The sequence below is a fragment of the Cygnus atratus genome, chromosome 6 (assembly GCF_013377495.2).
Source record: "Cygnus atratus isolate AKBS03 ecotype Queensland, Australia chromosome 6, CAtr_DNAZoo_HiC_assembly, whole genome shotgun sequence".
NCBI lineage: Eukaryota > Metazoa > Chordata > Aves > Anseriformes > Anatidae > Cygnus > Cygnus atratus.
Window position 1 is genome coordinate 31935781 of NC_066367.1, and position 16960 is coordinate 31952740.

The following is a 16960-nucleotide window of genomic DNA, read 5'->3' on the forward strand; positions in this document are numbered from 1 at the left end:
ATTTAACATTGTGTATTTGTAAACTTCTAAAGAGAAATTAGATTTGCAAGTTTAACATGTAAGATGGCCTAAGCAAAAAACATGCTCAGATCACATGCATGTCTATTAACTAAAAAAGAAGAAATATATGAATACTTGATGAAAAGTTAACTTGGAAGCTGAAATGAAAACTGAGCACATCTGAGATTATGTGCTCTTTGATAAGTGAACTATATTTCTCATCTTGTATACCTGCTGAAGGGACATACGCTGTAACTGTTGTCAAATGATCACAACCTGCCTTCTCCCCTTCATGGCCTTGATCTGAAGATCAGATTCAGACAGGAATAATGGGGGGGGGAAGTAAAAGTGCAGTCACACAAGATGCAAGCAGGCATCATACATTGCAATGCTAAGTTAAAAGAACTGAGGCTACAGTTAAGCAGAATCCACACAAATTAAAACCATTATCAGAGGAACACAGTTTGAGGACATTTGTTTCCAGTATTGGTATTACACAGGAGTCAGCTTCACAAAAGCAAAATATAAGCTGCCACAAAGATAACAATGCAAGCTGCTATTATCACATAGAAATGCTGTAACAAAAGATGGATGTGGAAGCTTGGGGGTTGAACTATCTTTAAGGTCCCTTCCAACCCAAGCAATTCTATGATGCTTCTATGTAAGCTGACTATGCCCTCGAAAGACTGTTAGGACAGAAACAACCAGAGATGCTGATTAGCTGGCATTTCCATGTAAAAATTCTTTAAAAGCATCTAAGTTCACATAGGATCTATCTTCAATATATAAAGAGACTTTGCCGTGCAACAGAAAGCAAAATAGATTCTTTTAATTCAAAAAGGGTTGACTGATTCTTGACTTTGCTTGTACAGTTTCTTTTACTCACATACAAATAACTAGAAAACATAGCACTGTACAGCTTTGGAAAAACAAATGATGCCAAAGGAACAAATTAGTATTGCTATTAAAGATAATGTTTTTCAATACCATAAAGCTGATTTATTACAATATTAAGAATGCATTGGTTACACTTCCAGTTGTGAATTAGATTCTTTTGACCAGAAACTTGCAATCTGGAACTAAAAAAAAAAAGTTGCAATTTCCTACACAAAATTAAAAAATTATTCACTGTGTGCTGCTGACAGAGACAGAATTATACACAGCTGAAAAAGCAGATATATCCTAAAATGTGAGAGGGAAAAAAATAATTGGTTTCCAGAGATGTCTAGACTGTTTAACTATTTAACCATAATATGAAGTAATCGTTAATCCTCACTCAGAACTTAGGTTTTTCCTTCCGTTAATTTTCCTCATTGCTCGTTTTGCAGAGCACAAACATTTCAGAACTTTTTCCAAGCAAATCTGATTGTTACTTTAAGAATTTTATCTGTTTATCTGTTCACATTATCCAGAGAGGCAGATGATCAGTTTTCCAATATACACAAAGGTATAAGAACATTTGGAGATTAAAAATCTAAGTGAATATAAAAGAAAATGGTGAACAATACTATTGAGAATGGCTTAAGGAACATTTATGTGTGACTAAACACTTTGTGAATAAGAAACTGGAACATGGGTAAACATTTGAGATTCGTTTTCAAGTGCAGAGAGTTTGTTTTTGTGAATATCTGCAGAATCTTTATCTCAAGCAATAATATTGCTGATGTGATAATATTGATTCACAGACTCATCCAGGTTGGAAGGATCCTAGGAAGTGTGTAGTCCAACTTTCTGCTCCGAATTAAGACCAGGTGGCTCAGGGTAAGCCCTGGTCCAGCTTCATACTTTAAGTTTAACCAGTGAAATACCATATGCATGTAATGTTTGGGATTTTGATTTCAAGACACTGTCACTGGTAGACTACAGTCAAAAGATGTATGACAACACAGACAAAACTATGGAATTATTAAATTTTTGTGTATGCTTCTACTTTGTGTTGGATTAGATTGAAATAAATATATCAAACTATAGTTATTTTAATATATACACATATTTAAGTGGATACTTACATTAGAAATCTGAAAAAATGACAGTGCTTCTCTACATAGTTTTTGTTTAGCTTTTCTAAATATATTCCAAAAAAAATAGTATCTCTGCTATTAATGTGAATTCAATCTAACTAACACATCAATTGATATAGTAGAATAACTCTACCTCCTAAATAATCATTTTAAAAACAGAAATTAACAAAAAAAAAAAAATTCAAAAGCTGGTAAACTCTAGGCTCCTAGACTGTGCTTAAGCATTCTATTTCATCTATCAAAAAATTTTTACCATATATTTTTGCATTTAGACAAAACAGGAGCTCACTAAGTCATCGGTAGTTTGTGAATCTAATTCGTAGTCTTGCAGCCAAATAAGAATGTTAATTTCTTTCAGTATAAAATTCACAGCCACTTAAAACATACACTAGTTTGGCTGAAAGACTGCAACTCTGAATGTGCGATCACTAACTATGTTAAGATTAAGTAGCTAGTTAAGTGACATTCATCAATACTAACAGTATCTCATTTAAAAGTTTATTGAGAAGACTATACTGCATATCACATTTCTCAGCAAGATACACTTTTTAATTTTTCATTATATCCTCTATCTAAAATTCAATAACAAAGAAAAAAGTTGCTTAAAATGGACTTCCAAAGTGTATTGAATACATGAACAGGATTGTAGATATTTGTTAAGATGTTAATCTTTAAGTAACTCAATCTCATCTATGTTTAGCACATATAGAAAAGAGTATGTCTGATCTGAAATTAGTCATTATGGAGCATGTTGATGTCCATCATTTAAAAAAAAAAAATCATTTTCAGCAAAATGCTTAATGTAACGGGTCAGTCAAATCCATGAAGTGGTTTCTGCTCCTCAGTTATCACTTATTCACCGTACTTGAAGATGTGAGAGCCAGCACTTGTATTTGAGAAATCAACGTGTAGAAGTTCAACTACCAATGATTCATGCTTAGGGTAAAACCTGTCAAAACTGAGATGTGTAAAATATTATTTTAGTCCCTATTCTTTTGAAAATAAGGGAGAAAATATTTCTTGGGAGCAGGGAACAAAGAAATTTTAAAAACAGATGGGTGCATCACCTGGCTAGAGTTGCTTGTGGTGAACACCAGCAGATCTTAATCCAAATTAAAGCTCCATTAAGCTTTTTCAGCTACTAACAGCTACTAATCCAGTCTCCAGTTAGGAATCCTAACACTCTTTGCCCTGTTATTTTCTAAGAATGTCCTTGATTTATTTATTGTTAAAAATATTCCTATTCAGTATTAAAAATAACGAGAAAAGGCTGTTTATCAGACAAATACAAAACAAACAGCAATGCCCTTGATTCTCAGCATAAAACATACCCTTTCTATTTTCTCAAATTCTGTGTTTCCCTATCTTCTATTTATAAGGACTGGTGGCTATTATGTTTTGCCACGTAATTTAGATGAAGGCCTAGACAGAAGTGGGGCGCTGAGTGCTCACAATCTGAATGCTCGCTTCAATGGGACTATTCATGAGAGCACACAGCATCACCAAATTCATTTTGCAAGTGTACCACAAAGAAAACCATATCCTCCAGCAAAGGCCTTTTCTTTTTATATCTTCAAATTATCTTGCATATCTGTGGAGCTATATTTAAAAAAAAAAAAAGTCAAGTAGATGCAGTAAATGCCAAGATCCTAGCTATTAAATTTTTAACAAATTTGTACCCAGTTAAAACTTCAACTCGAAGCACAACAACAGCCTTTAAAAGGGAGAAAAATGAGCAGCCTGCTTCCAAAGATTTCTTAATCTGATCTTTTAGATACCTCTTCTTTTGATATCTGAGAAGAATAAAATATATTGTAAAAATTCAAAATTGAATACCAGGGATGGATGAAAATTAAAATTCCCTTAATTTTTTTTTCCTCACTGTGCTACAGCTGGTAAAAGTTGGTCTTCCATATTCATGATAAGAGATGAAGAATGGTAAAGTCATGTCTGGATGAGACTTATTTATCACCTATTATGTTCACGAGTATGCATTTTCATGGTTTGCTTCCGGACTCATCTCAAAATGAACAAAAGAAAGATCACCCTGAGGACCTATGAAACACACGAACAGGCTTATCTAAAGAAATAAGCATTTCTGAAGAAAAAGTTGATAGCGTAAATTTTAAATTAGATCTTTACTTTGTACACAGCACTACATAAAATACTACTGTCCAGGTCACTACAGGTATATGAAGCCTTTTGAAATTGCTTTGTATGGAGACACCTTGTTGAGAAAACTTTGTTTCTAGTATTGGAAGACAGTTTTCATTTAATCTTTTTGTGTATGTTAGCAACCTCTAGCTAGTGCTCCAGATAATGCTTTCAAAGTAAGATTTTCATAAATACTTGTTGAAAACACTTCCACATGTTCTGATATTTTAACACCAGTGTCTTGATTAAAAATATGAAATAATGCAAGACATTTTCTTTATCCTTTACTTTTCATGGAAAAAAAAAATCCAATAATTTATTTAACTGACCAGAAAGTTTACCAACAACTGAACGTTTAGTTTCCACTTAATTGGTGGTAAAATAATCTCTTAATGCAGAGCAGATAATCATAATTTAAGACTTCATTGAATTTTTCCCTTCATGGATTCTTCTAATCTACAGATAAACTCCTGAAGATTTTTCAGTGCACTCGAGTAAGCCACTATCAGAGGCAATGTCTAAAAGTTTGATGAGTGTGTCACTTCTTGCCATTTGCTCTCCACTCGCAGTAGACTGCGGTTAGTACTCCCTATCATTAGCCTCTAAAAATTGAGATTATAGCAGCAAAGCAATGACAGGCATCAATGTACAGCAGATAAGTAACTTCTTTCTCTTGGGGTTTCTTTACTTCAGACGCTGTGTAGGACTATTGTCTTTCCTTTGATACTCTAAACTACAAATATTCAGAAACACTTCTGAAGTATTTTTCATTCCTACTGAACGAATGATAAATTCCACACAAGTTTAGATCCACAGCTCTGCTTTTCTCCTACCTTTGTGAAGAGGACTGGATTAGTCTTCATCCTGATCTTACCGTAAGAACTATTATTTTCACAGTGCTATAAGATAAATACACTGTGTTATTAAAATTCTTTAGCTACAAGAGATTATAATTTGAAGCCTTAATTCAGCTAAACATTTTCTATTTTAGGGAATGTACAAATGCTTATGCTTCTAGACTATAGATGATCTTTAATTTGTTTTTAAGCACCTTCCTCAACCAAAAGCTAAAAACAAACTTCATGTAATTCAACATGCATTCAAAGAGGAAAATGAACATTAGTAACAAAGAGAATAAAGTAGGAAAAATTCATTAAAATTGCTGTTCAATAGGGATTTGAAAGCAGGGAGAAGGCAGTTGGTAGGAAAACAAAACAATCACAAGGTTATTAAAAACAAGTGAGGAAAAAAGGGGAGTTACAGAGAAAGAGAGGAACTGATCCTATTTCCTTCTTCACTTGCTCTCTTTGACATATTATATTCTAGCAAAAGCATGGGGAGAATATGCCTATGATGTCTGAGCTAAAAATCTCTAACATCTGGTATAAAGTGTACTTTCATTTCACACAGACTCTATGGACAACTCGCAACACATAACCTTCTGCTGAGGGACACACAAAGTCCCCACTGGTAAGAATTTCTTGGGACCTCACTGCACTATGAATTGCAAGTTTACTGCCCCCTCCGTTACCATTAATGCAAGGACAGAGTGTCTGATTTCCATTTTCTAATCAAAACTATGTATCACTTTTTGGCAGTTGTGAATGCTACCACCAGCAGAGTAAGAAAAATTTTGTACGTCATTTTAACACAGCCCTTATTAAAAGCAATAGTGAAATAACCTTTCCTCTGGGATCTCAACTGGCTTAGATGCTCAGACTCTCAGAGTATCACATTCTCTGCTCACACCTTGATAATCTTCAAAGTAAAATCAAAATCAAAAAGATATACCACTGCAAAACTATCCCCACTCTTCATACAATATGTACAATGGCTTCCCTGCTGCTGCGCTCACACTGTCCTAGAAGAATCAGGTTGGCAGGACATTCCGCAAGAATGTATGTGTTCATTTCTCAAATTAGCTCCTACTTACTGATCAGGTGCCTTGGAAAAATGAAACTTTTTCAGTGATGCCAATCGAATTACAGTGAGTGACAGAAAGAAAAGCCTGAACTACACACAGTCAATTCATGCAAGTTTTGGCAAAGTCAAAAAACTTAGAGAACTGATAAAAGTATTTCAGAAGCAAGGAGTACTACAGCAAAGAACACACGAAGTATATCTAAAATTGCCACAGCCTCCTGTTAAGAAATGAAAATGCCAGACAGCCCCAGTGCTTATGCCAGTAACACTGGCTTACATTCTGTGACTTGCTATGATACAGATGGAGGAACCTTGATGTCCAAAAATCAATTTACAACACCACTTCGAATTCTTCAATAAAAGAAATTTCTTCCATATGAAGTTTACAGACTGACACTAAAACAGATACTATGCCAAATAAAATGGTTATGTTCCTTCCATTAAGCATGGTTTAAATGATTCATTCAATTATTACTTTTGTATTCAAAGATGGCTTATTTTCATGCAGATTTAAGTCCCATTTTGCATAGAGGACATTCTTAATTGTGCTGAAACAACTGCAAATTTAATTAAGGTTTGCCATTCCAAGCATAAAATAGATTAAAGAAAATGCTGACAACAGTAAAATAAATATTCAACTATTTAATTTAACTCAACATTTATTTTTAATCCAAACATCAAAATAACCTTATTTCTAATTACAATTTCATGACAAAATGTCTTGAAGAAACATTTGTCTCTATTTTTCTTCAATCTGTTCAGCTGAAGCACACTAGCTTATTTATAAAACTGTTGATTAATAAATCTGTTCCAGCTGTATCACTGTATTCTACAAAGACCACAGATTAATGTACGTAAACAACCATTATCATTTAAAAAAAATAAAGCCTTCAAATTCAGTAATAGCAGAAAACCTATCAAATACCTTACAGTGCAATTAAATACTTAAATCACAAGAAATAAGGGACAAACAGAGGCATTGAAGTCCTGAAGTTCAGAGATCTATGACACAAGCTGGTGCTGAGATCGACTAAACACCTACAGGTAATTTGCTGTTCCTTGTAGTGGGCATTAAAACCTCAACCTTTACCCTCACACAAACACAAAAATAAGCAAATCCTCAGAACCAGTAAGTCAGGCTTTAACTGAGGAAAAACCGAGGAATAAAAATGTAACCCAATGAAAATGAACGTTAACTTTCTCCTTATTTGTGCATCACTACTGTTTCTTATATTAAAAAGGAGTCTTCCCAAGGCATTCCTTTCCCTTAAAGATTTTGAAAAAACATAGAAGTGCCCCACCAGCCTAACAAATCTCTCAAAAACTAAACATTTTAGAGTAAGAAATGGCTTTTTACCACATATTCGTTTTATAAATTTTGAAAGAATTGTTTTACGCTTCTTGGTGTATTTTCCCTTCTATCTACCTTAAGGATAAGATTCTTCTCAGGAGGTAACAGACTTCAGTGGCGTTATTTCTGCTTACAAGAACTGAGGATCTAGCTGACAACACCCAGCTATTAACCAATTTTAACACTGACACCACCACTTCCAGAGGATGCAAAAATCATAATATTTTTCTGTTTTGAAAGTCATGAGCCCAGCTGGAGTACTCAGGAGTAAGCAACAAAAGCCTCATCCAAAGCCAACCAGGACTACAAGTACATGCTGTTTGCCAAACTTGGTTCCATTCCCATTTTAGCTGTTTTTCGTCAATATAATTGAGCAAAGGAGATAGCTAGGTGCAAAATATAAATGCTGCAAGCCTTATCCCTATATGTATCTTCCAGAAACTAGACTGTAAAAGGAATTAAATGTTTCTTTCCATAAGAAAATATGGAAAGGGATTTCACCTGCCAAGTTATATGATCAGCACGCATTGAGAATTCTTTGCATGTCAGTGGATCATCTTTACTTAGGGACAGAGATTCAGCCCTGATGTGACTGCATTTATATGTAATAAAAAGTGATGGATATTTTCATGATTTGCCATTTTTCTGTATCAGTATACAATTACTAAGAAAATCTCAATCGATCAAACCCATCCAAAACAAAAATCAGAATACAGCAAATAAGGAAACGAAGTAATATTAGTAATTAATAAATTTTTGCACACAATAAAAAACAATGAGGAAGGGAAACAGCAAGGAGAAAGTTCGTTTCAGACAATAATAAAACTGGAACCCTCCAAAAACAAAACCAGTGAACCTAACAACAGCAGCTATTTCCTGCTTATTTGTCAACACACGCTGTAAGAGTTTCATCTACAATCCACTAGAATCGGTAGAAAATCACCTACTCAGATTTAGTCCTAAATAAATGAATCATTTCACCTCAACACCTTTAGAATATTTCAGATTAGGTTTCACCATATTTTTTAGTTTGCAGATATAATTATTAAAGCTGCAGATATACAGGTCAATAAATCAATGTTAGCAGAGGCTGGAAAGCTTTGTACCCTAACCTGAAAATGAAATTCTTAGAACAATAAAATATTCAATGATCAAGAGACAGATATCATATTATTTACTGACACGAAACATTAAGTAAAAGACTATATTGTAATCTAACACAATAATGGTAATTTTTTTTTTTTTTTTTTTATTTCTGAGCATTGACTTCTGATATTAAGGTAACAAGTATTAATGGGTAATTGTGAAGTTCAATGCTCTGAAATTGAAAAAGAAACATTTTACTAGCACTTTTTCTATGAACACTTATATGCATAGAGGAAATTCATAAAACCGTTTTCATTTTTTATTGTATTCCAAGATTTATTTTCAAAACCAGTATGTAGTATTACTCATTGAAACTTTTTTTTTTTTTTTTTAACAATTTAGTAGCCTTCAAAATCTCTCAGATTACTGAAGCCAGTGATAAAAATTATTGGACTTGAAACAGTCTAGATTTTTTTTTTTTTTTTTTTTTTTTTTTTTAAGGATAGCTCATAAATGACACAAGCAGCTGTATGAAACAGGAAGGAGTATCAGAAGACGGGCTTTCACATCATCAGCTCATAACACAACAGTTTAAGGGTTATGAAACCTCTACTACATAACTGGCATGACACTTCAGAGAAGTCATGGCAATTTACCTCTAAACAGAGAATATTGCAATATTTCTGTGCATATTTAAGTACACACTTTACCATCACTTCATTAGAAAGTTAGGGAAAGAGATATTGAGTCATTGAATCAAATTATGTTATGTGGAATTACATACAAAATAAACAAAACAACAAGGGTTTCAGAGTTTTAATTTAAAGGCTCATTTAAAAATGAATAGTCGGCTTACCTGTTTTATATCATATGCAAGAAGAACAAATCTTAAGTCTGGTGAAACTGAGTATCTTGATGCTTTGAAAGTTACCTAAATGAAGTAACAATTACAGTGAGTTTACAGAAAGAAGGATCATTTCTTTTTCTCTCCAAATTATCTTACCATTAATTTAAGAACTCCCCATTCAGAAGAGTTCTGATTAGTAAAACCTACTTAATTTTCACAAAAGAAGTACTCCAATAATTCTTAGTCTAGGCTGGAATGGGTAAAATGGTGACAGATCAATCTGGCTTCAACACTAACTATGAATTAAAAATCTGATGAGTTTCTAGTCTTGATTGCAGGCACTAAGCTTAAGGATAAAAACTATAACCAATTCATTTACAGAGGATGAAGGAAAATGCTTTGGTTGGTATGTACTTCAGGAATGATTATAAGGGACATTCATCACTAGGTTAAACTTAAAGATAACATACGAAAAAGAAAAAAAGTCTGCAATATGTCTCTGTTGCTTTTCTTCCAATACCACATACATAAACATTTGCAAGACAACTTCCACTAAAGAAAAATTCTTTTTCTTATAAGAAATAAAATGCTTAGTGGAAAATAAAGTGGAACATAAGGTACCATTATAAAACTAACATTGCTTTATATCTAGCTAAGATTACATGACACCCAATTGAATTCAGGCTTGTAATTTAATCAAGGAGTAATGTTGACATTGGAAAGAACTTAATGCATTTAATGTAAAAGGAAGATAAGAATGTGCTTTAAAGGGCATTGCAGGAAATAATTTTAAATGAATCTTGAGACAGGTCTGCAGAAGGAGATGGAAAGAAAGAAGTGAAAAATGGAAATAATAGATGTAGAAGAAGAACAACAACAAAAAAACAGAACCACAAAGATACAAGATGAAAGAAAGCATACGAATAGTTGTGCAAAACAACACCTATCCCCTCTTTGAATACTTTCCCTGATTTTGCTTCTTAAGCATCCTGTTCTGTTTAGCCTAATCCCACTGCTAATCTAATGAATTCAACAAGGGTTTAAGGTGCACTAACCAACAATCACAGACCAATATATTTATAGTAGCTGAGCTACTCCTAAATAACAAAAAAAAGTCTAATCTTCCAATAAGTTTGGAAGACACCACATCTTGATGTACAAATTAAAATCAAGTTATTAGGTAACATAATTAGAACCAAGTTATCCAAATGAAATCTAAAGAAAAAAAAAAATTTTGAAGACAAACTACGTATAAGAGCATGGAAGTATCAAAACTTAGAAGATAAGTCTGCAGTCTTGAGGAAAGAAGACAAAAATATGCTTTTAGGTTGTGTGTTTTTTTAATCTAAAAAGTACACAGAATAGATTTCTACTGTGTACAAAGAGCCTTTTATGAGATAATCATTTTTAAGCAGAGACTAAATCCATGAGCAACATTCCCTTTACATAGCACATCACTGAAAACAATTTTAGATGGGAAATTTCTCTACTTTGTAGTGGTTTATTAATTATTACCCCACTACTTCAGTCTTAAGCAATATATAACACATGCAGCTTTCCAAATTCATTCTCAGGGAATGTGGTGCTTACCATTTCCTCTATTTATTAAGAATCTTATTTCACTGATTATGCCACCACAAAAATAATGATGCATTTAATGCAAACACCTGAATAGCTCAGCTGCAAAGTATTGGTGATCTGAGGCATCACAAGGAAGAGCTACTCACTTACTCTGTATCCAGGTAGAATCTTGGGAATTTGGGATTTAAAATAATTTGAATCCCACTCAAGATTTCCTTGTTCATTCAGCTTGCGCTCACATGCAAAATTTTGTTTGCTTCCAGGAATACCTTCGACACATGGTATAAGTGCAATACCAATGAGCTATAATCTCTTCGTTGCAGATAATGGTTTTAGCAAAACAGTTTTCATTTTGTTGGTATAATGGGATTATTCTTGCTAAGAGGATCATAAAGCTATTTTATACTTTTTTTAATATTCCACTTAAGAAACAAGAAAATAAAAACTAGAAGATCACAAAAAATCATGTGTTCATGGTCAAGGCTGATAGTACTGCTGATTTCTTTAAACTATCCTAAAAACATAATCAACCTATTTTTTAAGCTGAATTTACGAACAATAAACAGAATTTCAGAGGGATTTAAGTGACCCAATTTTGTTTTGTTTTCAGACAAGAAAAATCATGGCAATAAATTCAGAAACCATACTTGTGTGCGCAAAAGAAACCTTTCTGATTAAAAACAAAACAAACAAACAAAAACCACCTGACTCATTCCTCCTGCCTAACATGGAAAGCAAGCTCAGAAACTGTGAGCTGACTAAAACAAAAGAAAGATTTCAGTTTTTCCCCATAAATATGTCTAAGGTATTTCATCAGCCAACAGAAGCCTGACTCCATGACTGAGGAGATAAGATCACCAGGTGATGGATTTAAAAGAAAATTTTGGTTCCCTCCATAGGAGACTAGATGTATGCTGCTGAAACCCTGAGGAGATCGTGTATTGGGATGTTTGTTACAGGGATGAATTTATTTATTAAAAGTAAATTTGTGAAGGCTTTGACCTCAAGGATTTGTTCCCAGAATACATTGTTTTCTGAATTTTAAGGAAAGTGTTGAAAAAATATCATATTGGAAACAGTGGGAATAAATAACCTCAAGTGTCTTGTTATCAGAAATCTGGAGAATGCTTGTTCCACTATCATGTCTGCATATCTGCAACTTTTCAAGCTTCTTGCTTTGTCAGGAGCTACTGAGCCTTCCTCAGGATGATAGAACTAAATGCTGTCCCTTATGATTCTGCCTCCATGGCTTATCTTTTCTTGATCTGTAAGAAATGTAGCTCTGGACAAATAAGCACTGAAACGGGGAGAAACACAGCTAATTAGGCTTTGTTCCTGGATGCAGAAGCAGGGCTCGTTTCCCTCTGCATCACTGCACAGTATCAGCTGGTTAGCAGACTGGGGGTAATCCTACCCTGGGCTGCACTGTGCACTCCACATACACCCATATCCTCTTTCCAAACCAGAACAGAGGAAAGGCTGAAGACAAGGAAGAAAGAAAGGTTATTTCCTTATGTCCTTAACATTTGTCTGTACTACCTAGCCACATCAAGACATAAAATGTCTACAAGAGCAATCAGCTGTATTCAAGCATAAAACATTTTGAGCAGATAAATTGTTGTTATCCCCAAATTAGTCACATTTCACCTGTACAGTCTTCCTTTCTTAATTTACAAATTTGTCATCAGTTTTTTCCAAGATTGCTGAATATGACATCATTTCACTTTTTCAGACATAAAAGAATGATCCTGTATCTGCCCTTGCATTTCTCACCCAATTGAAAACCCCTTGACTATATAATTATATCTCACCATACTTAACACTGAATTTCCAGGTTCCTTTGAAATAAATGCTTCATGTGATAAGGGTTTTCATTTTTTTTCCTGACAGTGATGCATGATCTCATGGACAAGCAATGACTGCAAGTCTGACTGCCACCAGAGATAACAAGGGTATGAGTCAAATGGAGGCAAAAGGAGATAGTGTCTTTTGCCCTTTAGTTTTCCAGATTCCTTCTCTTGTCCAGATACCAAACAAGTTTTGCAAAATGTAGTTTTGCATGGAGAGAAAAAGAGGATGAGAACAGCTTGAGACAGTATGAGTGAAAGTGAAAAAATGAAAGAGATTATGTAACAGAAACATAATGCCGCCACACACACTGAAACTGGCTATTATTCCACCTTTTCATGCACGGGTGATTGAAATGGAAACCAAAATTCCAGTGAACGTTTCTCAAGTCAATGTTTTGCACTGATTTTTTTTTTTAATTTTACATTTTATGTGTGTTTTGCTATTAACAGAAATGCCTGTTATGATTGTGTATAGAAGAGGCTTTACATTGGGTGCCCCTCAGTATAAGCATGCTTTTATTTCTTTTTGCATCTACTGTAAAACGTTGTTTTTATGCTTCTGGTGGATTTAAACTGCTATAACATTTAAATCAGTCCCTTATTCATAAACTTTCAAAAATATGCCACAGAGCATACAGATAGAAGTTACCTCGAAGACAGTCTAGCCTACAGCTGTAAGAATGGATCCTTATTACCTGTCAAACAATTTACTCTTCTTTCATATTTTCATTTGGATAGTTTTAAGTGAAATAACACATCACATTTCAAACTCATTAGAGGAAATTTTTGCTTTTGCTGAATTCACTTATTTGTTGTTGTTTTTTCCTTTAGTTTTACACTTCCTTCTGTTTCAGTTTCTTATACTTCTGCTTTCCCCAGAAATTTACATCTTTCACACTACTATTATTACTCTTCTCTATTGCTTAATACTCCTTTTACACATATTTAGGCTTTTAAAATTTTTGTTATTCATCCAGGATAAAATATTTCAGGAGTTCTAGACTGTCACTTTAATGCTGGTGGAAATACTACTACCTAGCATATTATACATCTTTCTATATCACCTACCTATATCTCCATCAGAATTTTAATTTAATGATATAACTGAACACCTATGTTTGACAGCTCATTAGCATTCATTGGTAGGTATTCAGCTCAACTTATCAGACAGACTTTGACCAAATGGCAATGCATAAGAGGAATCAGATGGGACAGAATTACAGTAGCTGCATAACGAGAAGGGATTTGCCATGTAGCAGGTTCCTAGAGTGGTATTAGCAATCAAGGGAGCGATGGGATTTTTCTTCCATTACCAGTGACTGTGACTGAAAGGAGAAGATGGACCACTGGGAGGTCAGATGAGAGAGCGGGGGAGAGTGGAGCCTAGCAGAAGAGCAAACCCTGTAGCAGTAAAAATAGGGGACCTCAGAGAAGAGAGTCTGGTTGTAATTAGGAAAATGCATCATAATTAGAATGTTGAAAAACTTGGGTTTCCAAGGTTACATTTCTTAACACGTTATTTCCCGTGTCACCTGAGCATTTAGTCCACCTCCAAAAATGCTCTGATTCTATATATTGTAATTGTTAACAGTCAGGTTTCCTATCCAGTGTAAAAGGTGGAGGGGGCATCCTGGGTAGTTCTGAAAACATAAACCAACCCACTCAAGAGTTTTCATGTGGATGAAGAGGTGATTGTAGGTTACAAAAAAGAATGAACAGACCTATGAATCTCACTAGAGCCTTGCACCGTTGTTTCTCTAGTAGAAAATAACCTCTAATGAGTAAACCACAGAATTTTTCTTCCTCTCATTCCTCATCTTTGGCATAGTTAGCCCTGAACTCTTTTCTATATCGGGGGTATTTTTTTAGAGAGATCCCACACAGAGCTACCCTAACCTGACATTATGGCACATACTTCATTGCATTTTATACATTGAAGCCTCCTGTACTTGGACAAACACCACTGGCCACCACCAGACCACAGTGACAGCAAGCCCTTCCATCTGTCAGGCCTTCCCCTCTCTCTGTGCAGTGGTGCAGTGCATCAATAAACCCTAACCCATAAAAACCCTGAAAAGGTTTTACTGAAAAGGTTTTGCTGAGGGGGTTATTTAACATTTAGAGGAGCATGGGAGAGAGGAGATAATGTTGCAGTGTTCATAACAACCTATTTACAACATGTGTGGGTCATTAAAATGTCCAGTGTTGCAACAATTACTAATATTTATGAGGTTATATAATGTTGTTTAATGTATTTACCATTATTCACCCTTTCATTAAGCTCTTATACAAGACTCTTAAAATATAAGCATGTAAGCTACTCTTGCAATTAAAGCTATATTAATCAACAAAGAAACTATAATTGCATTAAGATGCTGCACTGAGTTTCCCATCAAAAGAAGGGAGTGTGTGGGGACAAAACAACAACAAAACAAAAATAAATCAAAAAGAGGACTATCAATGAGAAGGGGTGTTTATGAAGAACGCTCTATGAAACGGCACAAAACAGTTCCTGCCAAAAGCTCTGTTCATACTAAAACGCTCATTCTCGGCTTTTGGCTGCAACGCTTCCACGGGGTTTTCACAGCTGGGCTGTCACTGCCTAATCATGACTCATGAGCCAAGACTACTTCTGCTCTGCTCACCCTTCTGATGCCATCCACTAATTACTAGGCAGCAAGAAGCAATCCTTCTCTCTCCATCCTTGTGTAAAAGATGGCCCACAGGAACACGACAATACAACATACTCTAGAGTATACTCCTGGCAAGCCCCTGAAAACAGGTTTGCAACTTATAGGATTTGTTTGCTGTGCACTCGGATGCAGTCTCCCCTTGAGCTTGAAAAGAGTCATGGAAAGGCACAGAAAGAAAGGGGGAGATAAGGTCAGCAATGGCTGGGCTTTAGAAGAGTCCAAAGCATACAGCTGGGTGAAGGCTATTATAACACAAGACTTTACAAGTGTAACTGTTGTCAGTTTGGACACTCTAGAATATTGTTGGGTATCACAAAGAAATCAAAAGCTTTTTATTTGATGACTCAAAGCATATCTAATCACCTATAATGGGAAAGCATAAGGGGTCATGGTAGATTCATTTCTGATCAAGGATTCTGGACTGAGTGCATGCAAGGCATCTGACTATTTTTGCATACATCCATGACAAAGGCAGTGGAAGTGAGGCCTAACAAATAACAATTTTTACCACTGTCAGAATAATTCTGGCTTTTTTAAGAGAAAGATATGAAGGCAAAATTTCTAAAGGCTTCTTTCAGAGGTTTACAACACATTTGAACACAGAACATATAACAGTCCCTACCCACATTTTCTCTCATCTATTTGCTTTCTTCATTTTGTTTTGGGTTTGAGCACTGGAAAACAGATAAGGGAGGCTGAGCTAGAAGTATAATAAAGGACCAGATGGACAGCCTCCCATGCCTTTCCTCCATACTTTCCTCTACAGCATACCCAGGTCTTGTGGCCAGGTTGTGTGGGAAGTGGTAACTTGCCTTTAGTGGCTTTATGTAATGATTGATGACAAAAAATATAAATAAAATGTTTGTTAAACTCTGAAATTACTTAGATAAATGAGGCATAATGTCTTTTTTTTTTTTTTTTTAACTGTAATGTGCAATAAAGTATTGCTAAATGCTGAATAACTGGTAAGCAAGTCACTTAGGCTCATGGTGATAGGCACCTCAGACAGATGATAGAGAACATATTGTAATCATTTATCGAGGCAACAGTGCAAGCATCAGGATGCCACACAGTGATTAATGTCCAGGGCTTTTTTTGGCTCCATCTACTAGAAGACCTGTCTAGCCTCCAGCTGTTAACATTTACATGCGGCTGGCTGAGAATATTAACTATTTATTAGGCAGCTTGAACAGGATGCACTACATGAAAATAGGCACAGGACAGGTATAGTTTAGAAAACATGTCTTTAAATTATGACCTCCAGAGAAGCTAAAAGATATTCATCATGCTTTAAAAGCTACTCCTTTCTGTTATAACACTGTATTTGTTACACATAAGATTGCTTTGATAGCAGTTTAATTATATAAAGGTCAGATTGTTTCACTAATAGATTGATTATAGAAAAGGATTCCATTTGAAGAGGGTAAATGAAGTGCAGTAATTTCTTCTACTGT

At 34.8% G+C, this 16960-nt stretch overlaps 1 protein-coding gene across 3 annotated transcripts in view; it reads right to left on the bottom strand.

Moving 5' to 3' along the window:
• Nucleotides 1–16960, bottom strand: part of DPP10 (dipeptidyl peptidase like 10) — a 520390-nt gene that overhangs the window by 115962 nt on the left and 387468 nt on the right. For all 3 annotated transcript variants that reach the window (XM_050711702.1, XM_050711701.1, XM_035556057.2), the window contains one exon: nucleotides 9392–9466. In XM_050711702.1, coding sequence (XP_050567659.1) covers nucleotides 9392–9466 — 75 coding nt within the window. The remainder of the gene's footprint in view (nucleotides 1–9391; nucleotides 9467–16960) is intronic.